The following is a 24199-nucleotide window of genomic DNA, read 5'->3' as shown; positions in this document are numbered from 1 at the left end:
GCCTCTGGGTACTGGGAATACCAGGGGGGCTGTAAGGTGCCACAGACAGTCACTATTTATTGGGCTGGGGGGGGGCTGTTTGTGCCTCTGGGTACTGGAATGCCAGGGGGCTGTAAGGTGCCACAGACAGTCACTATTTATTGGGCTGGGGGGGGCTGTTTGTGCCTCTGGGTACTGGGAATGCCAGGGGGGCTGTAAGGTGCCACAGACAGTCACTATTTATTGGGCTGGGGGGGGGCTGTTTGTGCCTCTGGGTACTGGGAATGCCAGGGGGGCTGTAAGGTGCCACAGACAGTCACTATTTATTGGGCTGGGGGGGCTGTTTGTGCCTCTGGGTACTGGGAATGCCAGGGGGGCTGTAAGGTGCCACAGACAGTCACTATTTATTGGGCTGGGGGGCTGTTTGTGCCTCTGGGTACTGGGAATGCCAGGGTGGCTGTAAGGTGCCACAGACAGTCACTATTTATTGGGCTGGGGGGGGGGGCTGTTTGTGCCTCTGGGTACTGGGAATGCCAGGGGGGCTGTAAGGTGCCACAGACAGTCACTATTTATTGGGCTGGGGGGGGGGCTGTTTGTGCCTCTGGGTACTGGGAATGCCAGGGGGGCTGTAAGGTGCCACAGTCACTATTTATTGGGCTGGGGGGGGCTGTTTGTGCCTCTGGGTACTGGGAATGCCAGGGGGGCTGTAAGGTGCCACAGACAGTCACTATTTATTGGGCTGGGGGGGCTGTTTGGGCCTCTGGGTACTTGGAATGCCAGGGCCTATTTTGGATCCCAGTCCAGACCTGATGAACACCACCATCTCCATCTTCTTCTCCCCCACACCCATAGGGTGGCCATTTTCCAACCAAGGCAGTCCAGGCAGGGGGAGGGGGAGGCAGGGACTATGACACAGCAATTGGTGATTGGAAGATTGCAACATCATTCTCTGACCGGGTTCAATCATCCTGTCTGTAGGGATGTAGCGAACCTCAAAAAAAAGTTCGCGAACCCGTTCGCGAACTTTCGCCGAAAAGTGCAAACGTTCGCGAACTTTGCGAACCCCATAGACTTCAATGGGAAGGTGAACTTTAAAACCTAGAAAAGCCATTTCTGGCCAGAAAACTGATTTTAAAGTTGTTTAAAGGGTGCCATGACCTGGACAGTGACATGCAGGAGGGGGATCAAGGGCAAAAATTTCTCTGAAAAATACGTTGTTGACACAGCGTTGCGTTTTGTGCTGTAAAGGGCAGAAATCACACTACATTCCTAAACTTATGTAATAAACTGCTTTAAAAAGTCCGGCGCCTACATGCCAATCAAGTCGTGTAAAGGTTACGGCCAGTTCACACGCAAAGACAAAACGCCGCGTTTACTGCAACGAAAAAAAACGCAAAAAGCTTTAATGATACTGTCAAGTGAGCGAATAATAGTTTTTACTAGTTGCTTGTCACCTCCAGGAATATTTCTGTAGTGGTGTGTTTAGCAGTCACCGTGCTTGTGCGCACGTGCACGGTCAGGCAGAGGTAATTCAATGTACAGTGACGTGAACCAAAAAACACTGATTCTGCAGTGTGGGCCCAGTTTTGTACTACCTTTTTGATCACCTGTGGTGACCATAAAAGATACGATTTTGCCGCTGTTGCAGAACCCTGAAAAATCAGGAATGTGTACATTCCTGAAAAATTATGGTTTTTTTGTTGCAGCCACTGAAGCACGGAGGACAGAAAAAATATGTTAAATAAATGTTGAAAAAGTTTGTTTTTTTGTTGTCGCAGCCACTGAAGCACAGAGGACAGAAAAAATATGTTAGATAGATGGTATCATAACCAATCCTGAGGCAGAACCTTTAAAAAATCGAAGATAGCGTACCAAGCACAGAAGACAGAAAAAATATCTTAGATAGATGGTATCATAACCATGCCCCAGGCAAACCCTTTCAAAGAACTAAGATAGGGTGACAAGCACAGAAGACAGAAAAAACATCAAAGCTAGATGGTATCATAACCATGCCCCAGGCAAACCCTTTCAAAGAAATAAGATAGGGTGCCAAGCACAGAAGACAGAAAAAACATCAAAGCTAGATGGTATCATAACCATGCCCCAGGCAAACCCTTTCAAAGAAATAAGATAGGGTGCCAAGCACAGAAGACAGAAAAAACATCAAAGCTAGATGGTATCATAACCAATCCCCAGGCAAACCCTTTCAAAGAACTAAGATAGGGTGACAAGCACAGAAGACAGAAAAAACATCAAAGCTAGATGGTATCATAACCATGCCCCAGCCAAACCCTTTCAAAGAACTAAGATAGGGTGCCAAGCACAGAAGACAGAAAAAACATCAAAGCTAGATGGTATCATAACCAATCCCCAGGCAAACCCTTTCAAAGAACTAAGATAGGGTGACAAGCACAGAAGACAGAAAAAACATCAAAGCTAGATGGTATCATAACCATGCCCAAGCCAAACCCTTTCAAAGAACTAAGATAGGGTGCCAAGCACAGAAGACAGAAAAAACATCAAAGCTAGATGGTATCATAACCAATCCCCAGGCAAACTCTTTCAAACAACTAAGATAGGGTGCCAAGCACAGAAGACAGAAAAAACATCAAAGCTAGATGGTATCATAACCATGCCCTAGGCAAACCCTTTCAAAGAACTAAGATAGGGTGCCAAGCACAGAAGACAGAAAAAACATCAAAGCTAGATGGTATCATAACCATGCCCTAGGCAAACCCTTTAAAAAAAAATGAAGATAGCGTGCCAAGCACATTAGACAGAAAAATTCAGGATTTACCTGTCCAAAAAGTTTGGCTTAAAATTAAGCCAGTAGGATTTGCACCCTAGTTTGTACGGTGGTGGAGGAGGACGCTAAAGGACAGCTGTGTGTGGTGTCAAGTGGCGCGCAGAGAAGGACAGCTGCATGGGCAGTCAGAACAAGTCTTCCGGCGTGCAGTAACCCTCCGAGATCCATGCCTCATTCATTTTAATAAAGGTCAGGTAATCAACACTTTTGTGACCTAGGCGAGTTCTCATCTCAGTTACAATCCCTCCTGCTGCACTAAAGGTCCTTTCTGAGAGGACACTTGAGGCAGGGCAAGACAAGAGATTTATGGCAAATTGTGACAGCTCTGGCCACAGATCAAGCCTGCGCACCCAGTAGTCCAGGGGTTCATCGCTCCTCAGAGTGTCAATATCAGCAGTTAATGCCAGGTAGTCCGCTACCTGCCGGTCGAGGCGTTCTCTGAGGGTGGATCCAGAAGGGTCCTGGCGCTGCCTTGGACTGAAAAAACTTTGCATGTCTGACGTTACAGAGTGTAATTTGAGTGCAGTCAGAAACTGAGTCTTGGGAAGCCCAACACCCACTTAGGTACAACTGCTATGCGAAGGCACATGAACGCCAAACACAAAGCACTATGGGAGCAACACCTCAAAGGCAGCAGCCAAACACTAAGCCACCCTCCTTCTGCTCCAGCATCTTACTGCTCTACCTCTGCTGTCCTTGACCCGTCTCAACCACCCTCCACTCCGCCTTCCACCTTGACCACCAGTTCCTGCTCATCTGCCCCCAGCCAAGTTTCTGTGAGGGCCATGTTTGAGCGTAAGAAACCAATGTCTCTGAGTCATCCCCTTGCCCGGCGTCTGACAGCTGGATTGTCTGCACTCTTAGCCCGCCAGCTTTTACCATACCAGCTGGTGGACTCTGAGGCTTTCCACCAATTTGTAGCAATTGGGACACCGCAGTGGAAGGTACCCAGCCGCAATTTTTTTTCACAGAAGGGAATACCACACCTGTACCAGCATGTGCAGAGCCAAGTCACCGCATCTCTGTCATTTAGTGTTGGGGCAAAGGTCCATATGACTACTGACACATGGTCCTCCAAGCATGGTCAGGGCAGGTATGTCACCTACACTGCCCACTGGGTGAACCTGGTGATGGCTGGGAAGCAGGGAATGCGTGGTTCAACAACAGTGGAGTTGGTGTCACCGCCACGGGTTGCATGCGGGTCTGCCACCACCTCTACTCCTCCTTTGCTCTCTAACTCGTCTTCTAAGTCGTCTTCTAAGTCGTCTTCTAACTTGGCTTCTTCCTCGGCTTCTTCCTCCTCTGCTGCTGTGTCCTCCTCCACACCTGTGCACCCCCAGCTCCACATAGGCTATTCGACGTGCCAGGTACGCCGTTGTCATGCTGTCTTGGGCATGACGTGCCTGGAAAGTAGAAACCATACCGGATCTGCACTCCTGTCATCTCTGCACTCACAGGCCGATCGGTGGCTGACCCCACACCAACTGAAAATCGGAAAAGGGGTGTGTGACAACGGAAGCAATCTGTTGGCAGCACTGAGACTGGGCAATTTAACACATGTGCCCTGCATGGCACATGTTTTAAATTTGATAGTCCGACGGTTTGTCTCGAAGTACCCAGGATTGCAGGACATTCTCAGGCAGTCCAGGAAGGTGTCTGGCCATTTCAGACGTTCCTACACAGCCATGGCACGCCTTGCTGACATTCAGCAGCGGCACAAGTTGCCAGTCAGGCGTTTAATTTGCGACAGCCAGACTTGCTGGAATTCCACGCTAATGATGTTTGAACGTCTGCTGCAACAACAAAGAGCCGTCAATGAATACCTATTTGAACTGGGTGGTAGGACTGGATCTGCAGAGCTGGGGATTTTTTTCCCCCGTTACTGGGTGCTTATGCGCGACGCCTGCAGGCTGATGCGCCCTTTTGACGAGGTCACAAATATGGTTAGTCGCACTGAAGGCACCATCAGCGACCTAATACCCTTTGCTTTTTTTCTTGAGCGTGCCGTGCGACGAGTGACAGATGACGCTGTAGACCAGCGTGACCAAGAGCATGATTTCTTGGCGGAATCACCAGAACGTTCCCAGGCACCTGCTGCAACGCAGGGAGAGGTGTCAGAAGTGGAGTCAGAGAAGGAAGGTGGCTTTGTGGAGGCAGAAGACCAACAGGAGCAGGCTTCCCGGGGGGCTTGTGGTCACCTTTTGTGGAGCCCTGGTCTTGTACGTGGCTGGGGGGAGGAGACGGTGGTGGATGAGGACGTAGTCCTTGATAATGAGGAAGGGGAGATGGATACCTCTGCATCCAACCTTGTGAGAATGGGGTCTTTCATGCTGTCATGCCTGTTGAAGGACCCCCGTATCAAGAGGCTTAAGGAGAAGGACCTGTACTGGGTGGCAACGCTACTAGACCCTCGTTACAAGCATAAAGTGGCAGAAATGTTACCAACGTACCACAAGTCCGAAAGGATGCTGCATTTCCAAACCAGCCTGCAAAACATGTTGTACAATGCTTTTAAGGGTGATGTCACTCCACATTCCAGGGGCAGAGGTGCCGGTAATCCTCCCACGAGCACACCTGCAAGGACAATGCACTTTGGCCACTCTGCAAATTACAGCGCTTTTGAGGCACACACATTAAAAAAATGCCACACTGCTGAGCCTTTTGATGTGGGCTTTCTAGCAGTAACAGTAGAAGTTGGCGGGTGCATTGGCTGGCTGACCACAGGTGCCGATTCATGTTGTTGCCCTACTGTTCCCTGGGAGCTGTCCCTGCTTCTTCTAAGTCTTATTCTCCTCCTGCCTCTCTGACTCTCCGTCTCTCCATCTGAACTATCCTCCTCTTGCTCTCTTCTTGTGGGCACCCACAAAATATCAATCTCCTCATCATCATTCTCCTCAGATGCATCAATTTCTTCTGACAGCTAACAGAAGACAGCAGCAGCGGGGACCTCATCACACCTTATGTCCATCTCTGTTGTGTTGCCTGCCTGAATTATGATATCTGGTGTAACGTCCTCATCTCCTTCATCTTCTTCTGGCAATAATGGTTGTGCATCACTCATTTCAAACTCATGAGTAAATAACTCCTCTGACTCCAGTGAAGAAGGGGCGGCGGTGGTGGAGGAAGTGGTACGTGGGGTGCCCATAGCAGAGGAGGATGAGGATGTTGTGGCAAAGTTAGAAACAGTAGAGGATGGGGTGTGCTGTGTAAGCCAGTCAACTACCTCTTCAGCATTTTGGGAGTTCAGGGTAAGTGCCTTCGGAAAACTGGGCAATTTCCTAGGGCCACAGGATATCATAGCAGCACGGCCCCTAGTGCCTCTGCGTGGCGGCCTGCCTTTGCCTGGCATTTTTTTTGTTTTTACAAAACAACAACAACTTGGGTGATGTTTCTGGACACGGAATTATTATTGTTATTTAGACAAATTGTGAAAAAGATCACACAGCTAGTTGGCACTTGGTTGCAGACACCGGGCAACATGGCCTGCAAGGGCAACGTATACAGTAGTGGATACGGAATATATTATTGCTGGTGGAAAACCGTCACTCAGGTGATGTTTCTGGACACGGAATTATTATTGTTATTTAGACAGATTGTGAAAAAGCTCACACAGCTAGGCGGCACTTGGTTGCAGACACCGGGCAACAAGGCCTGCAAGGGCAACGTATATAGTAGTGCAGTGTTTTTCAACCTTTTTTGGGCAAAGGCACACTTGTTTCATGAAAAAAATCACGAGGCACACCACCATTAGAAAATGTTAAAAAATTTAACTCAGTGCCCAGCAGCAGTGCCCCCCTAGTACATTGGTGCCCAGCAGCAGTGCCCCCCTAGTACATTGGTGCCAAGAGCAGTGCCCCCCTAGTACATTGGTGCCCAGCAGCAGTGCCCCCCTAGTACATTGGTGCCAAGAGCAGTGCCCCCCTAGTACATTGGTGCCCTGCCTACGGCACACCAGGCAACATCTCACGGCACACTAGTGTGCCGCGGAACAGTGGTTGAAAAACGCTGCAGTAGTGGATACAGAATATATTATTGCTGGTGGAAAACCGTCACTCAGGTGATGTTTCTGGACACGGAATTATTATTGTTATTTAGACAAATTGTTATTTAGACAAAAAATACAGAGCAGTAGAAAGTAGATTACTAGCCAGAAAACCTACTTAAACTCTCCCTCAAATCAATACACAGCTCCTCTCCCCACACAAATACAGAGCAGTAGAAAGTAGATTACTAGCCAGAAAACCTACTTAAACTCTCCCTCAAATCAATACACAGCTCCTATCCCCACACAAATACAGAGCAGTAGTAGATTACTAGCCAGAAAACCTACTTAAACTCTCCCTCAAATTAATACACAGCTCCTATCCCCACACAAATACAGAGCAGTAGAAAGTAGATTACTAGCCAGAAATCCTACTTAAACTCTGCCTCACATCAATGCACAGCTCCTATCCCCACACAAATACAGAGCAGTAGAAAGTAGATTACTAGCCAGAAAACCTACTTAAACTCTCCCTCAAATCAATACACAGCTCTCTCCCTAAACTATCTCTTCAAGCACACACAGGCAGAATGTAAAATGGCTGCTGGGCTTCGGTTTATATATGGAAGGGAGTGGTCCAAGGGGGGGGGGTGGCCCAGGAGGGAGAGCTGCCTGATTGGCTGCCATGTATCTGCTGGTCTGGGGTGAGAGGTCAAAATTTGGCGCCAGCTAAGGCGAACCCAAATGGCAAACATCGCCAAAAGTTCGCGAATTTGCGGACTTGCGAACACCCGATGTTCGCGCGAATTAGTTCGCCGGTGAACAGTTCGCTACATCCCTACCTGTCTGGATTTCAAGATGAGCAAATCCGGAGGATGTTTTGACCTGAAAACTAAGCAGTCAAACCCAGGCAGGCAGAAACCCTACCCACCTGTTTGCTTACCTGCATCGTACTACACTTTTAAGGTCCCCATACAACGTAAGATCCGCTCGTTTGATGATGTCGCCAAGCGAGCAGATCTTATCCCGATATCCCCCACCTACGGGTGGGCGATATCGGGAGAATCCAGGGTAATTCGTTCGCTTGGCCCTGGGACCAAATTATCTAATTATATTGACGGGCAAAGTTGGTCCAGGGACCGTATCAACGAGCCGATGTGGTCCCCAATCCGACTAGATTTTCTAACCTGCCCGATCGAGATCTGCCCAATTTCAGGCCACATATCGGTTGGGCAGGCCCGTCAGTAGTGCCCATACACGGGCCAATTAGCTGCCAAATCAGTCTAAGGGGCCGATATCGGCAGCTAGAATCGGCCCGTGTATGGGGACCTTTACAGCAACACCACGGCCAGAGAAGGCAGCAGTGGCATGTGTGTAAGGCCCTAGCGCCCCTTCCCATTTGCACTCTAGTCACTTGCCTCTTCTACCCAACAGCAATGCTTCTCTATCTCATCTGGAGGGCTGTGGCAGGGGCTGCAGTTGGAGCAGTAGGAGAGGAAAAGAAAATGAAAAAATTTGAGGACTTGCCTGGCCCTTCGCTATATTTTATCTAGGGATGCACCGAATCTCGGATTGGGTTTGGGATTCGGGCCGAATCAACTTTTTTTCAAACCTCTGGTCCCGGCCAAATTGAATCAGAATCATAAGTGTTATAGAATCATATGTTATAGAATGTCCTATTCTTAGCAAATTTGCAATTGGTCTTCATTATTTATTTGTTATAGAAATATGAAATATTTGCCTTACTCTTCTACATCATTTCAGCTTTAAAATGGGGGTCACTGACTCCAGCAGCCAAAAACATTTGATCTGTGATGCTCCAGTTTTATTGTTACAGTTTATTCCTTATATTTATATTCAGTTCCTCTCCTATTCATATTCCAGTCTCTCATTCTAACCACTGCCAGGTTACTAAGGTAAACAGGACCCTAGCAACCAGATAGCTGCTAAAATACCAAACTAGAGAGCTGAAAAAGTGAAATAACTGAAAAACCACAAGAAATAAAAAAACAATTGCAAACTGTCTCAGAATATGGATGTCTATATCATACTAAAAGTTAATTTAAAAGTGAACAACACCTTAAAGCATCTCATGTACAGCACTGTAAGTGGGAACATTGTAACCCATTTTAACTCCTATTGGAGTAAACATGATGTGCGCCATTATGATTAGACGAGCTTTAGTTTCCCTTTAAGCCATATTAACAGAGCTGCCTACATTTCAGAACACGGAAAGGCAAGAAAATAAATAAACTCTGTGTAATGGAACAGAATTAGGAGTCAGTGCTGGGTACATGGGAGCAACAGAGCCGGCTGAGCGCAGACAAAGAATGTGGGAGTTCCCACTGTGCAGCCAGAAGCCTTTCTAGTGATATGGAATGGGCAAGGGGCAGTCACGTGGCCATATTGTGTAACTGACACAGCCATGACAGGGCTTTCCTCTCTTATGCACAGCCCAAGGCTGATCAGGAACATCCAGGCGCAGCTTACAGGCACGATGCCCTCTGCTTCCAAGCTGGGCTTTCTGCCCCTGGGTAGGTGCCGCTGGCTGCTGCACACAGGCAGGGGGGTAAGTGTGAGCCAAGGCAGGGCTGTGGCAGGGGCTGCAGTAGGAGCAGTAGGAGAGGAAAAGAAAATGAAAACATTTGAGGACTTGCCTGGCCCTTCGCTGCTCACCAATATATACTGGGTGTTCCTGAGAGGGTACATACTCTACACCCACGAGCTGCAGGTAAGTGTTTAACCCTTTCAGATTCATATATTATTATTAGCATTTATTTAGAACATATCCCGCAGCGCTGTACAATAAGTGGGTTACATAAATTGGACATACAGAGTAACATATAAAGCAATCAATAACCGATACAGGAGGTGAAGAGAGCCCTGCCCAAAAGAGCTTACACTCTACAAGAAGAAAGGGTTGAGACACAAGGTGTGGGAATGGGCATATACAAACTAGGAACAGATAAGCCCCCTGTTCTCTTGCACCCCTGCCTTCCAGTTTGTTTTCTTTCTTTTTAAAGGCAGCAAAGCATTAACTTTGTTTACATTTTTCCGTTTTTCCTTTTTATACTTTGCTTTTTTCCTGACCTCCGCATGAAAGCTCCCATACACTCTGAATGAGCCCAAAAACGCTTGGCCAACAAACTGCTCTGAACTGCCATTACCCTTAGGGCAGGGGTGCCCAGACTTTTTCCCCGTCAATCTACTTTTCACTCCTCCCCGCGTACGTACACGTATTTCCCGGCTTAGACGCGGCCCACCAGAAATCAACGTTGAGTCAACTGGTGGACCACGATCTAAGTTTTGGCCACCCCTGCCTTAGGGTATTTAGTCTGTGAGACCAAACAAAAAAATTGGAAGGTGGAGGCGGGTTACCCCAATTATTTCTGTATAGAACAGACATTTTTAAGCTGTGGCTGTGCAGCTATTGAAGACGCAATATCCTTTACACTCACACATACCAATATATTAAGGGCATTATAAGATTTTGTCTATAAAGCTACTAAAACTCTCCCCTCCCAGGTGCAGATTTTGCCCATAGTTGATATACAAGAAACACTTACCCTTTCCCTGCAGTGATTCCTCTCAGTGTCACTGGAAATGGGTGACTGCGGGGCAAACAACATTGCACTAACACAGAATAAAGGGAAGAGCCCATGTAGGGTTGCACCCTGGCTTGTATCCCACTTAAAGCCAACATTATTAATAAGAAAGAACGGTGGGGACAGCTGTCTCGGGCCCAGACAAACCTCGCTTTAAAGGGGGCCTGGCCATGATACCATTTTTTTTAGCTCGGGCCCCTTTAAAGAATTACGGGCCCTGAGGACGCGGGGAGGAGCTGGAGGATGCTGGGGGGAGCGGGAGGAAGCAGTGGGGGAGCAGGGAGCGCGCCATAGTATGAGGACACTGGGGGAGGACCAGCAATGTTTTAGGGGGCCATGGGCTGGCTAGCAATGTTTTAGGGGGTCCCTTCCCCGGCACCAATGCAATACGTAACCCCTGGCTACCAATGTTTTAGGGGGGGCCTGGTTACCAATGTTTTAGGGGGGGCCTGGTTAACAATGTTTTAGGGGGGCCCTGGCTACCAGTGTTTTAGCGGGGGCCTGGCTACCAGTGTTTTAGGGGGGCCTGGCTACCAGTGTTTTAGCGGGGGCCTGGCTACCAGTGTTTTAGGGGGGGCCTGGCTACCAGTGTTTTAGGGGGCCTGGCTACCAGTGTTTTAGGGGGGGCCTGGTTACCAATGTGTTAGGGGGGCCCTGGCTACCAGTCTTTTAGGGGGGGCCCTGGCTACCAGTGTTTTAGGGGGCCCTGGATACCAATGTTTTAGGGGGGCCCTGGCTACCAATGTCTGTGTGTCCTTTGTACAGATGGGAGGGGTCATTGGGGGTGGGGTGGGGTGGGGTGTGGGAGGAGGGGGGGACCCAGAAAATCCTGTTGGGAGGGGCCCTGTGATTTCTGATGGCGGCCCTGGCTGATATTGTTCTCCGAAAAGGGGCCACCCTAACCCCCAATTCTTCCGCTATCTGAGGTCATTTAGAAAGGGTTTGGGCTTTTGAAGCAAATTCAGGTTGAGATTATGGGTGGGGGGGCTGTTTGTGAGGGTCACTGAGACTGGGGGCCAAACAAATTAGGAACAATTTAGGAAAAGTGCAGCTGGCAGACATTTACTGTGATGACTCTCTTCAGTAATGTTCAGAGAAATGTTATGTTACTGTATCCTCCTGTCAAGAAACTGTTCTCCCTCACAGGCATAAAAGCAACTTCCTGCTCCTCCATTACTGCTTCCTGCTCTGTGCCCCGCCCACCTGTCACTCACCTGAGCCGCACATTCCCCTCAGATTTGCCTCCAGGCGAATTCCTCAGTCAGTGTCAAGGGCAACTGGTACTCCCTCAAGTGGCAGTCCGGCCTCTCCCAGTCAGTTCCAGTTGGAAGGAGAGATGGTCACCAATAAGAATATATTATAAATAGATATATTTAGGGGTGTGAAAAGTAGGACCCCTTCACAGTACATGTGTCTGTCACTGCCCCATACTGAGGTAAAGGAGTTTGTGAAGTATTTACTATATAGTTACCTGAGGGTCTGTGCCTAGGGTGAAGCTTTAGGGGAAACCATGTGGTCCCCAAGATTTAATTGCTTTGAATTAAATAAAAAAAAAATCACTGATGCTTCCAGTTAAATCCAGCAACAGCACTGGGGGGAATGGGGGTTCCCCTCTCTTTGCAATTGGTGCATATCCAGACTGTCCTGCACGTGTACCAATGGGAAGAGTCCAGGCTGAGGCAACACCGGGCCTAAATACAGCCCTGGGTATAACATAGTGTTAGGGATCATGGTAGCACCAGTGTATGGTATAAGGCAGTTCTGTCGACTCTCCTGGATCCCCTCATGGAGGAAGGTGTGTAGTTTGAGGAAGGGAGGCCTCAAAAAAGCCAGCTTAGCGACTTCTAAGGGCCAGATTTATAAAGTGGATGCCGCATCAGTTAATAGAGCTTCTCCAGCAGAATCCTGCATTGTAATCTGTTTTTCCCATGGGGCTAGCCATATTCTTCATTTCCCAGGGTGCCACAGTCATGTGACCTGTGCTCTGATAAACTTCAGTCACACTTTACTGCTGCGCTGCAAGTTGGAGTGATATCCCCCACCCCCAGCAGCCAATCAGCAGAACAATTTGAAGGGAGCAAGATAGCAGCTCCCAGTAGGTATCAGAATAGCACTCAATAGTAAGAAATCCAAGTCCGGCTTGGGACTCCTCCAGTTACATGGGAGTAGGAGAAACAATAGGTTAGCTGAAAGCAGTTCTAATGTGTAGCGCTGGCTGAAAGCTCAGACTCAGGCACAATGCACTGAGATGGCGCCTACACACCAATATTACAGCTACAAATACATTTGTTGGTACAAGAATAAAAGGTTAAATGGCAGAGGGAATTATTTGCTGTGTAACAGTGTCATTTAGAAATAAAAATTACATTATAAAAATCATGACAGTATCCCTTTAGGCTCCACCAACTAGATAGTCGGGTTAGTAAGTGTAGGAGATGGCCAAGTAGAGGGACAGGTAGTAGTTATAGGCAGAATTAGAAATCCCCCTGAAGAATATGTGTGAGAGAGGGGGCAGTAACCTACTGTGAGTAATGATATTGTAATTTTCCCACTGATATTTCTATTAAGGCCATTTATAAGAAGAATTATGGACCTATGTGGAAATCTACTCTGGGACGCTACAAAACCGTAAATATTGCTGATGTCGACATCTTGGAAACGGTACTGAGGCAGGAGGGAAAGTACCCTATGAGGAGTGACATGGAGGTCTGGAAAGAACATAGACGCCAAAGAGATCTCTCCCTGGGCCCTTTCACAGAGTGAGTCTGCAATAAACATTATTAGAATACCCATAGGCCAATGCCAAAAAGGGGACCAAAGATATTCTAGGGGACCCACACTGTAATTAGATGCCAAAGTCTCCTTCCTTTTCAGTACAAAGCAGCAGTGCTATAATGCTTTAAGTCTAAGGTTCTTGCTATCTGATCCCCATTGTAAGCAGCAGTCCTGCCCTGCTTTATGGCTGAGATTCTAGCTATCTGTATAACAGAGCATTCTGTCACAGTGGCACAGATCCTATCTGATCCCCCATTGTAAGCAGCAGTCCTGCCCTGCTTTATGGCTGAGATTCTAGCTATCTGTATAACAGAGCATTCTGTCACAGTGGCACAGATCCTATCTGATCCCCCCCCATTGTAAGCAGCAGTCCTGCCCTGCTTTATGGCTGAGATTCTAGCTATCTGTATAACAGAGCCTTCTGTCACAGTGGCACAGATCCTATCTGATCCCCCCATTGTAAGCAGCAGTCCTGTCCTGCTTTATGGCTGAGATTCTAGCTATCTGTATAACAGAGCATTCTGTCACAGTGGCACAGATCCTATCTGATCCCCCCCCCATTGTAAGCAGCAGTCCTGCCCTGCTTTATGGCTGAGATTCTAGCTATCTGTATAACAGAGCATTCTGTCACAGTGGCACAGATCCTATCTGATCCCCCCCATTGTAAGCAGCAGTCCTGCCCTGCTTTATGGCTGAGATTCTAGCTATCTGTATAACAGAGCCTTCTGTCACAGTGGCACAGATCCTATCTGATCCCCCCATTGTAAGCAGCAGTCCTGTCCTGCTTTATGGCTGAGATTCTAGCTATCTGTATAACAGAGCATTCTGTCACAGTGGCACAGATCCTATCTGATCCCCCACATTGTAAGCAGCAGTCCTGCCCTGTTTTATGGCTGAGATTCTAGCTATCTGTATAACAGAGCATTCTGTCACAGTGGCACAGATCCTATCTGATCCCCCCATTGTAATTGTAAGCAGCAGTCCTGCCCTGCTTTATGGCTGAGATTCTAGCTATCTGTATAACAGAGCATTCTGTCACAGTGGCACAGATCCTATCTGATCCCCCCATTGTAAGCAGCAGTCCTGCCCTGCTTTATGGCTGAGATTCTAGCTATCTGTATAACAGAGCATTCTGTCACAGTGGCACAGATCCTATCTGATCCCCCATTGTAAGCAGCAGTCCTGCCCTGCTTTATGGCTGAGATTCTAGCTATCTGATATAACAGAGCATTCTGTCACAGTGGCACAGATCCTATCTGATCCCCCCCCCCCATTGTAAGCAGCAGTCCTGCCCTGCTTTATGGCTGAGATTCTAGCTATCTGTATAACAGAGCCTTCTGTCACAGTGGCACAGATCCTATCTGATCCCCCCATTGTAAGCAGCAGTCCTGCCCTGTTTTATGGCTGAGATTCTAGCTATCTGTATAACAGAGCATTCTGTCACAGTGGCACAGATCCTATCTGATCCCCCCATTGTAATTGTAAGCAGCAGTCCTGCCCTGCTTTATGGCTGAGATTCTAGCTATCTGTATAACAGAGCATTCTGTCACAGTGGCACAGATCCTATCTGATCCCCCCATTGTAAGCAGCAGTCCTGCCCTGCTTTATGGCTGAGATTCTAGCTATCTGTATAACAGAGCATTCTGTCACAGTGGCACAGATCCTATCTGATCCCCCCATTGTAATTGTAAGCAGCAGTCCTGCCCTGCTTTATGGCTGAGATTCTATCTTTATTACAGAGCATTCTGTCACAGTGGCACAGATCCTATCTGATCCCCCACATTGTAAGCAGCAGTCCTGCCCTGTTTTATGGCTGAGATTCTATCTTTATTACAGAGCATTGTGCGATAGTTGCACAGATCATATCTGAAGCAACAGTCTAAGATTCTTAGCAATTATCAATTTCCCATGTGAAGCAATAAAGTATAATTAAAGAATAAATAATGTGTCTCGTCCCCCACCCACCAGGGAAGGCCACAAATGGCACACCCTCCGCTCAGTGCTTAACAAGAGGATGCTGAAGCCAGCAGAGGCCATGCTCTACACAGGGGTGGTTAATGAGGTGGTGACGGACTTTTTGGTCAGACTAGAAGAGATGCGATCAGAAACTCCATCTGGTGATATGGTGAATGATATACCAAATGCACTCTACAGATTTGCCTTTGAAGGTACTGGGTTACATCTACTATAGATCTTATAATGCAGTTTTCCTGTTTGCAGTCCCTGGCCACTAGTGTTTCTACTGAAGGCTTCATTCCCTGCCATCTACTCCTTTACCTTCGGTCTCCTGTCTGCCTTCCCCAAGCACTTCTATTGGAATCCTCCTCTACCTCAGCCACATGTACCTTGACCTGAGATTTCCTGTAAGCCTTCCCCAGTCACCTGCACCTTTACTGGAGGCCATCTGCCTTCCTAAGTCACCTGCACCTCTACAGGAACCCAACTCTACCGGAGGCCATCTGGCTTTTCTAGATACCTGTACCACCACAAGAACCCAACTTTCTACCTGACCCAGTAACTTAACCTCTAATAGAGGTCATCTGCCTTCAGTAGTCACCTGTGGAACCCAGGGACCCAACTCTCTACCTGAGCCAGCCACCTGTATCTCTACCAGAGGCCATCTGCCTTCCCTAGTCACCTGTGGAACCCAACTCTCTACCTGAGCCATCCACCTGTACCTCTACATGAGGCCATCTTTCTTCCCTAGACACCTGTAGAACCCCAGCAACCCAACTCTCTACCTGAGCCAGCCACCTGTACTTCTACCAGAGGCCATCTGCCTTCCCTAGTCACCTGTGGAACCCCAGGAACCCAACTCTCTACCTGAGCCATCCACCTGTAACTCTACATGAGGCCATCTTCCTTCCCTAGACACCTGTAGAACCCTAGCAACCCAACTCTCTACCTGAGCCAGCCACCTGTACTTCTACCAGAGGCCATCTGCCTTCAGTAGTCACCTGTAGAACCCAACTCTCTACCTGAGCCAGCCATCTATACCTCTACATAAGGCCATCTTCCTTCCCTAGACACCTGTAGAACCCCAGCAACCCAACTCTCTACCTGAGCCATACTGAAAACATACTGACTTATGTTATTCTGCACAAGAAGCATTTATCCTTAATTATTTGATGGCCTCAAGGCATGGTGCTTCATATCCCTGTAAGACCTCACTTCCCACACATTCCAGATACTGAATCTTTCTGATGAAGTATCATTTCTGGCTTTATAGTTTTACGCTTCTCTTGCAAATTGGCCAGATTTGGGCTCTGCACACCACTATACAAAAAGTATATGAGATGTAACTTTTCCTTCCAAGGCATTTCCTACATCCTGTTTGAGACCCGGATTGGCTGTTTGGAGAAGCAAATACCAGTGGAGACTCAGAGGTTCATAGATTCTATTGGAGCCATGTTAAAGAACTCTATCTTTGTGACTATTTTCCCCCCATGGACCAATAATTTGCTCCCCTACTATAAACGTTATATGGACAGCTGGGACAATATATTTGCATTTGGTAAGAATTTAATGTCTTTATTAAATTGGCTGTGCTTACTAATACAATATTTAATGGTTAGCACCTAGCATTTATGTACCGTATTGTATTCCCAGGGAATAAGTTGATTAATGAGAAGATGAAGAAGATTGAGGCCCGACTGGAGAGGGACGAGGAGGTGCAGGGTGAATACCTGACCTATCTGATCTCCAGTGGCAAACTGACCGATAAAGAAATTTATGGCAGCGTGGCCGAGCTGCTGTTAGCTGGGGTCGATACTGTAAGTAATTGGTTTTCAAGAATATATAATAAAAATAAATATATATACAGGTATGGGATCCCTTATCCGGAAACCTGTTATGCAGAAAGCTCCGAATTACGGAAAGCCTGTCTCCCATAGACTCCATTTTAATCAAATAATTCAGAATTTTAAAACTGATTTCCTTTTTCTCTGTAATAATAAAACAGTACCTGTACTTGATCCCAACTAAGATATAATTACCCCTTATTGGGGCAGAACAGCCCTATTGGGTTTATTTAATGGTTAAAGGATTCCCTTTTCTCTGTAATAATAAAACAGTACCTGTACTTGATCCCAACTAAGATATAAATAATCCTTATTGGATGCAAAACAATCCTTTTGGGTTTAATTATTTTTTTATTGATTTATTAGTAGACTTAAGGTATGGAGATCCAAATTACGGAAAGACCCCTTATCTGGAATACCCTTGGTCCCAAGCATTCTGGATAAAGAGTCCTATACTTATATATATATATATATATATATATGGGTAATCCTGCACCTACAGATGCTGCTGAATGGCTGCTAATTGGGCACTGGGAGTAGTAGTTTAATAATGACTTAAGTCCAGACATTCCTGTTGATGGTTCATTGGAGTGAATGTTCTGCCCCTCACAGACATCCAACACGCTATCCTGGGCACTGTACCACCTGGCTAGAGAACCAGAGATTCAAAACGCCCTGTACCAAGAGGTGATCGGAGTGGTTCCAGGGCAGAATATACCCACTTCTGAGGATATGTCCAGCATGCCCCTGCTACGGGCTGTAATTAAAGAGACACTACGGTAGGACTCAGAGAGAAACTGCTATATTTCCATCATGCTTATTAAACATGAAGAAGGGAGGTTCCATTTAAATATTCCCAAAGGATTTTTAACAGGGGGAGTGGTGAAGTTGTGGGATTCCCTCCCTGAATCAGTTGTGCTGGCTGATACATTATATAGTTTTAAGAAGGGGCTGGGTGGGTATTTAGCAAGTGAGGGAATACAGGGGTAGGGGGGATAGCTCTCAGTACAAGTGAGGGAATACAGGGGTAGGGGAGATAGCTCTCAGTACAAGTGAGGGAATACAGGGGTAGGGGGATAGCTCTCAGTACAAGTGAGGGAATACAGGGGTAGGGGAGGTAGCTCTCAGTACAAGTGAGGGAATACAGGGGTAGGGGAGGTAGCTCTCAGTACAAGTGAGGGAATACAGGGGTAGGGGAGATAGCTCTCAGTACAAGTGAGGGAATACAGGGGTAGGGGAGATAGCTCTCAGTACAAGTGAGGGAATACAGGGGTAGGGGAGATAGCTCTCAGTACAAGTGAGGGAATACAGGGTTATGGGAGATAGCTCTCAGTACAAGTGAGGGAATACAGGGGTATGGGAGATAGCTCTCAGTACAAGTGAGGGAATACAGGGGTAGGGGAGATAGCTCTCAGTACAAGTGAGGGAATACAGGGGTAGGGGGGATAGCTCTCAGTACAAGTGAGGGAATACAGGGGTAGGGGAGATAGCTCTCAGTACAAGTGAGGGAATACAGGGTTATGGGAGATAGCTCTCAGTACAAGTGAGGGAATACAGGGGTATGGGAGATAGCTCTCAGTACAAGTGAGGGAATACAGGGATAGGGGAGATAGCTCTCAGTACAAGTGAGGGAATACAGGGATAGGGGAGATAGCTCTCAGTACAAGTGAGGGAATACAGGGGTAGGGGAGATAGCTCTCAGTACAAGTGAGGGAATACAGGGGTAGGGGAGATAGCTCTCAGTACAAGTGAGGGAATACAGGGGTAGGGGGGATAGCTCTCAGTACAAGTGAGGGAATACAGGGGTAGGGGAGATAGCTCTCAGTACAAGTGAGGGAATACAGGGGTAGGGGGGATAGCTCTCAGTACAAGTGAGGGAATACAGGGGTAGGGGAGATAGCTCTCAGTACAAGTGAGGGAATACAGGGGTAGGGGGGATAGCTCTCAGTACAAGTGAGGGAATACAGGGGTAGGGGAGATAGCTCTCAGTACAAGTGAGGGAATACAGGGGTAGAGGGGATAGCTCTCAGTACAAGTGAGGGAATACAGGGGTAGGGGAGATAGCTCTCAGTACAAGTGAGGGAATACAGGGGTAGGGGGGATAGCTCTCAGTACAAGTGAGGGAATACAGGGGTAGGGGGGATAGCTCTCAGTACAAGTGAGGGAATACAGGGGTAGGGGGGATAGCTCTCAGTACAAGTGAGGGAATACAGGGGTAGGGGAGATAGCTCTCAGTACAAGTGAGGGAATACAGGGGTATGGGGGATAGCTCTCAGTACAAGTGAGGGAATACAGGGGTAGGGGGGATAGCTCTCAGTACAAGTGAGGGAATACAGGGGTAGGGGAGATAGCTCTCAGTACAAGTGAGGGAATACAGGGGTATGGGGGATAGCTCTCAGTACAAGTGAGGGAATACAGGGGTAGGGGGGATAGCTCTCAGTACAAGTGAGGGAATACAGGGGTAGGGGAGATAGCTCTCAGTACAAGTGAGGGAATACAGGGGTAGGGGAGATAGCTCTCAGTACAAGTGAGGGAATACAGGGGTAGGGGAGATAGCTCTCAGTACAAGTGAGGGAATACAGGGGTAGGGGAGATAGCTCTCAGTACAAGTGAGGGAATACAGGGGTAGGGGAGATAGCTCTCAGTACAAGTGAGGGAATACAGGGGTATGGGAGATAGCTCTCAGTACAAGTGAGGGAATACAGGGGTAGGGGGGATAGCTCTCAGTACAAGTGAGGGAATACAGGGGTAGGGGGGATAGCTCTCAGTACAAGTGAGGGAATACAGGGGTAGGGGAGATAGCTCTCAGTACAAGTGAGGGAATACAGGGGTAGGGGGGATAGCTCTCAGTACAAGTGAGGGAATACAGGGGTAGGGGGGATAGCTCTCAGTACAAGTGAGGGAATACAGGGGTAGGGGGGATAGCTCTCAGTACAAGTGAGGGAATACAGGGGTAGGGGAGATAGCTCTCAGTACAAGTGAGGGAATACAGGGGTATGGGGGATAGCTCTCAGTACAAGTGAGGGAATACAGGGGTAGGGGGGATAGCTCTCAGTACAAGTGAGGGAATACAGGGGTAGGGGAGATAGCTCTCAGTACAAGTGAGGGAATACAGGGGTATGGGGGATAGCTCTCAGTACAAGTGAGGGAATACAGGGGTAGAGGGGATAGCTCTCAGTACAAGTGAGGGAATACAGGGGTAGGGGAGATAGCTCTCAGTACAAGTGAGGGAATACAGGGGTAGGGGGGATAGCTCTCAGTACAAGTGAGGGAATACAGGGGTATGGGAGATAGCTCTCAGTACAAGTGAGGGAATACAGGGGTAGGGGAGATAGCTCTCAGTACAAGTGAGGGAATACAGGGGTAGGGGAGATAGCTCTCAGTACAAGTGAGGGAATACAGGGGTAGGGGAGATAGCTCTCAGTACAAGTGAGGGAATACAGGGGTAGGGGAGATAGCTCTCAGTACAAGTGAGGGAATACAGGGGTAGGGGGGATAGCTCTCAGTACAAGTGAGGGAATACAGGGGTAGGGGGGATAGCTCTCAGTACAAGTGAGGGAATACAGGGGTAGGGGAGATAGCTCTCAGTACAAGTGAGGGAATACAGGGGTAGGGATTGTCATCTTGGAGTCAGGAAGGAATTGTTTCCCCTCTGCGGCAAATTAGAGAGGCTTCAGATGCCTTCCTCTGGATCAACTGGCAGTTAGGCAGGTTATATATAGGCATTATGGTTTGTTAACTGATATTGAACGAAATTTGGCCTTGGCTATTCCCTCCACTGCTTGTCCTGACTACACGGTACAATTAATATAATGCGGCAGTGATTGGTTCTGCCCCCGAGCAGGCATACATTCATATTACTAAATGTGATATATGTTCGGGTGCAATTGTGTCTTTTTTCATCTGTCACCTGGTGGAACATTAAAGGGGTTGTACACCTTAAGATTAACTTTTTTTGGTTTTTGAATTTCAGTACCTATTTGGTTCCTAGGGTCTGAATTACCCTAGCAACCAAGTAGTGGCTTACATAAGACTGGAATATGAATAAAAAAAATATGTAATAAAATAAAAATAGGAACTGTAACAATAGTTTTTTGGTTGCCAGGGTCACTGACCCCCATTTGAATGCTGGAAAGAGAAATTGAAACAGTCAGAGCAAGTGAAACATTGCTAAGAATTAGCCATTCTATAACATGCTAAATAATAACAAAGGTTAACTACCCCTTTAACACTGGATGTTCAATTAGATGTGGGACGCTATGAAACTAGCAACTTACCTCTAATTGAACAAACAACTTTTAAATGCTCTGATGAATGTAACCCGTGTAAGTTCTCCCCATAGATTGTATCCTGTTGTACCAACCAATTCCCGAGTGGCTGTGGAGAAGGCCATCACCATTGGAGACTATTACTTCCCGAAAGATGTAAGATGGGGAATTTTAAGGGATTACCAAGGGTTAACAGTTGCTGAGAGCTGTAGTCCAGCAACATCAGGGTTGTATTCTTAAAGCAATACTTCTTTTTAAATCTTAAAAGATAACTGTCATGAGAAAAGCCATCAGTTAATAGAGCTTCCCCTGCAAAATCCTGCATTGTAATCTGTTTTTCCCCTGGGACTAGCCATATTCTTCATTTCCCAGGGTGCCACAGCCATGTGACCTGTGCTCTGATAAACTTCACTCACACTTTACTGCTGCGCTGCAAGTTGGAGTGATACCCCCACCCCCTCACCCCCAGCAGCCGATCAGCAGAACAATGGGAAGGGAGCAAGATAGCAGCTCCCAGTAGGTATCAGAATAGCACTCAATAGTAAGAAATCCAAGTCCGGCTTGGGACTCCTCCAGTTACATGGGAGTAGGAGAAACAATAGGTTAGCTGAAAGCAGTTCTAAAGTGTAGCGCTGGCTGAAAGCTCAGACTCAGGCACAATGCACTGAGATGGCGCCTACACACCAATATTACAGCTACAAATACATTTGTTGGTTCAAGAATAAAATTTTAAATGGTTTTGTAATCTGCCCTTTAAAAACCACCCACCAATCAATACTGACAGTGGAAAGGTATAGAACATCTGCCTCTTTTTTACTAATAACTATGTCCCTCCTGAACCAGAGATACAAAAGGCAGAAGGCTGCTTACGGGCTTTATAGCATAATTTGATGACACCTGTGTGTGCAGGCTATGAGAAAAACCTTTGGAGATGTATGGCTCAGTTTGACAGAGGAATACACCCCCTTTGATTACCAAGCCACACCACCTTCTGACTTTTTAAGGGAATGTAACACAATAGGAGGGCTACAGCAGAAAATAAGAAAGTCATCATCCATATTGTGACTGACTCTAAGGCAGCTTAGAGGCTAAAAATCAGATTAATGCAATTTTCCACGTTAATCAGATAAAATAACAGTGCAACTCTGAATTCCATTGCAGACACTCATTGCTTTACATCATTACCATATATCACGGGATGAGAAAAACTTCCCAGAATCAGATAAATTTATCCCTCAGCGCTGGTTCCGAGAGAGTCGGGTAAAGAACAACCCCTTCAGTTCCATTCCCTTTGGATATGGGGTTAGAGCCTGCGTTGGGCGCCGTATTGCTGAGCTGGAAATGCACATGTGCCTGTCCCGGGTAAGTGTGACGGAGGTCGGACCCTTTAAATCAAATACGCTACCAACTTACAAACACCAAAACATTATTACAACTTTTCTCTGGATCTGACTTTTGAAACAATGTAGCAGAATCAGTTCTCCTTCATTCCTGCTAATCAATATATATATATACATACATATATATATTAATTCATAGGTGGATTGTTGACAGGGTTATGGTGTAATGGAGCGTGTCTGGAAACCATACATGAGTGCGGCTTTTTTTTTTTTTTTTTTATTGGTGTTCCATTCTCCTTGCTGGCAGATCTCTCTCTAGAGTGACCAGTGGGCTAGTATTTGGGCCTTCCGCTGATATAAATATAAAGCGCCATGATTACTTATGTAGGCTCTGCACCCTCGGCATACCTTAAGTGAAAGTCTAAACCACAACCAAAACTTATACACAGCACAGTGTGCCCTTGCCTCAGTTTTAAGCAATATCTCTCCATTTTTCATTCCTTAGATAATAAAGAAGTACGAGGTGAGACCGGACCCTAGTGGAGCTGAAATAAAATCAATGGCAAGGATTGTGCTGACCCCTCACAAACCCATAAACCTTCGGTTCCTGCCGAGGACCCCCTCACCGTCGGCGTGATTATAGTTGCCTTGTGTAGCTGTCTCTGCTTCAAGCCTCCCCTGGCATAAGCACCTTTATAGTTAAAAAAGTTTTGGCAAAATACTTTGAGATAAAATCTCAACTTTACTTTTACCAGGGTTGGACTGGCCTGCCAGAGTACCAGAGGATCCGCAGGCCCCAGCCAAGGACAATTCTTCCTAAACCTTTTCTTATTTCTGCCATTGGTCTAAATGATGCCTATTGCCTTTAGCACTGTCTCCATCTAACTGCTGTGAGAGCAGGTTCTCTTGTGGGCCCTGGGATGCCTATAGAAACACCGTAGACTGGATTCCATGTCAGGGTACTACTATCCCATCTACGTGTTGCACGCTTGCACTCAGGTTAAAATGCTGACCATCGCATAATTACACATAGGACTTATAAAGTAACGGCTTATAACGTAACGACTTAGGACGTATAACCTGGTGATTTATTTTCATGAGGTGCCCCATTGTAGGTGTTTTGCCTTTGCTGGTACCACATGAAACTCAAGTAAATAATGGCTGGCTACCACATAGCTTCTATGAGGCATTCCTAGCACTTAGTTCTGTACATAACCTGCTTTTGTCTATTTGCACTGTCTACAGCACTTGTGTTCCTGAAGGAGTTACGGTCTTATTATATTAATATTTCTTTGATAACAGTGTCCCTGTAAGCCCCAGACTGAATGACTTTCACTTCCAGAAAGAGAGAACAAAGACACATGTTAATTCTGTGTTACTACCTCAATTGTTAGAATATTTCTGTAAAAATCAAATCAAATACTGACCATCTTATACGTGATTCTGTAATAAAAATAGTTTTATGAAATGATGTCCATGCAGACTCTTTTCCTTGTTTAGATATCTATTAGAAAATCTATTAGAGAGCCCCAGTCTCATTAAAAGGACTATTAAAACCTCAGAGTGCTTCGAGTGGCTCTTCATAATTCCCCTTTTAATATATTAGCATATCCTTTAGTAGAACACAGTAATTGAAATAAGATG

General features: G+C 46.8%; 1 protein-coding gene across 1 annotated transcript; it reads left to right on the top strand.

Moving 5' to 3' along the window:
* Positions 1 to 9155: 9155 nt before the first annotated feature.
* On the top strand, positions 9156 to 24026 carry LOC100496109 (sterol 26-hydroxylase, mitochondrial-like). Its single transcript, XM_002933939.5, has 9 exons — positions 9156 to 9498; positions 12941 to 13131; positions 15116 to 15315; positions 16464 to 16661; positions 16757 to 16920; positions 17560 to 17726; positions 21290 to 21371; positions 22377 to 22577; positions 23061 to 24026. The coding sequence occupies exons 1-9, from the start codon at positions 9193 to 9195 to the stop codon at positions 23190 to 23192; spliced, it is 1641 nt and encodes a 546-aa protein (XP_002933985.3). The 5' UTR covers positions 9156 to 9192; the 3' UTR covers positions 23193 to 24026.
* The last annotated feature ends 173 nt before the right edge of the window (positions 24027 to 24199 follow it).

The sequence above is a fragment of the Xenopus tropicalis genome, chromosome 9, assembly GCF_000004195.4.
Source record: "Xenopus tropicalis strain Nigerian chromosome 9, UCB_Xtro_10.0, whole genome shotgun sequence".
NCBI lineage: Eukaryota > Metazoa > Chordata > Amphibia > Anura > Pipidae > Xenopus > Xenopus tropicalis.
Note: the sequence above shows the minus strand (reverse complement) of the source record. Positions and strands in the feature narration are given on the sequence as shown.

Excerpts from the sequence above, each read along its gene's own strand:
- LOC100496109 (XM_002933939.5), top strand. The coding sequence starts at position 9,193 with ATGACAGGGCTTTCCTCTCTTATGCACAGCCCAAGGCTGATCAGGAAC. Across the intron at positions 13,132-15,115 it reads TCCCTGGGCCCTTTCACAGA|GGAAGGCCACAAATGGCACA; the intron begins GTGAGTCTGCAA and ends CCCACCCACCAG. Across the intron at positions 16,662-16,756 it reads GGACAATATATTTGCATTTG|GGAATAAGTTGATTAATGAG; the intron begins GTAAGAATTTAA and ends TTGTATTCCCAG.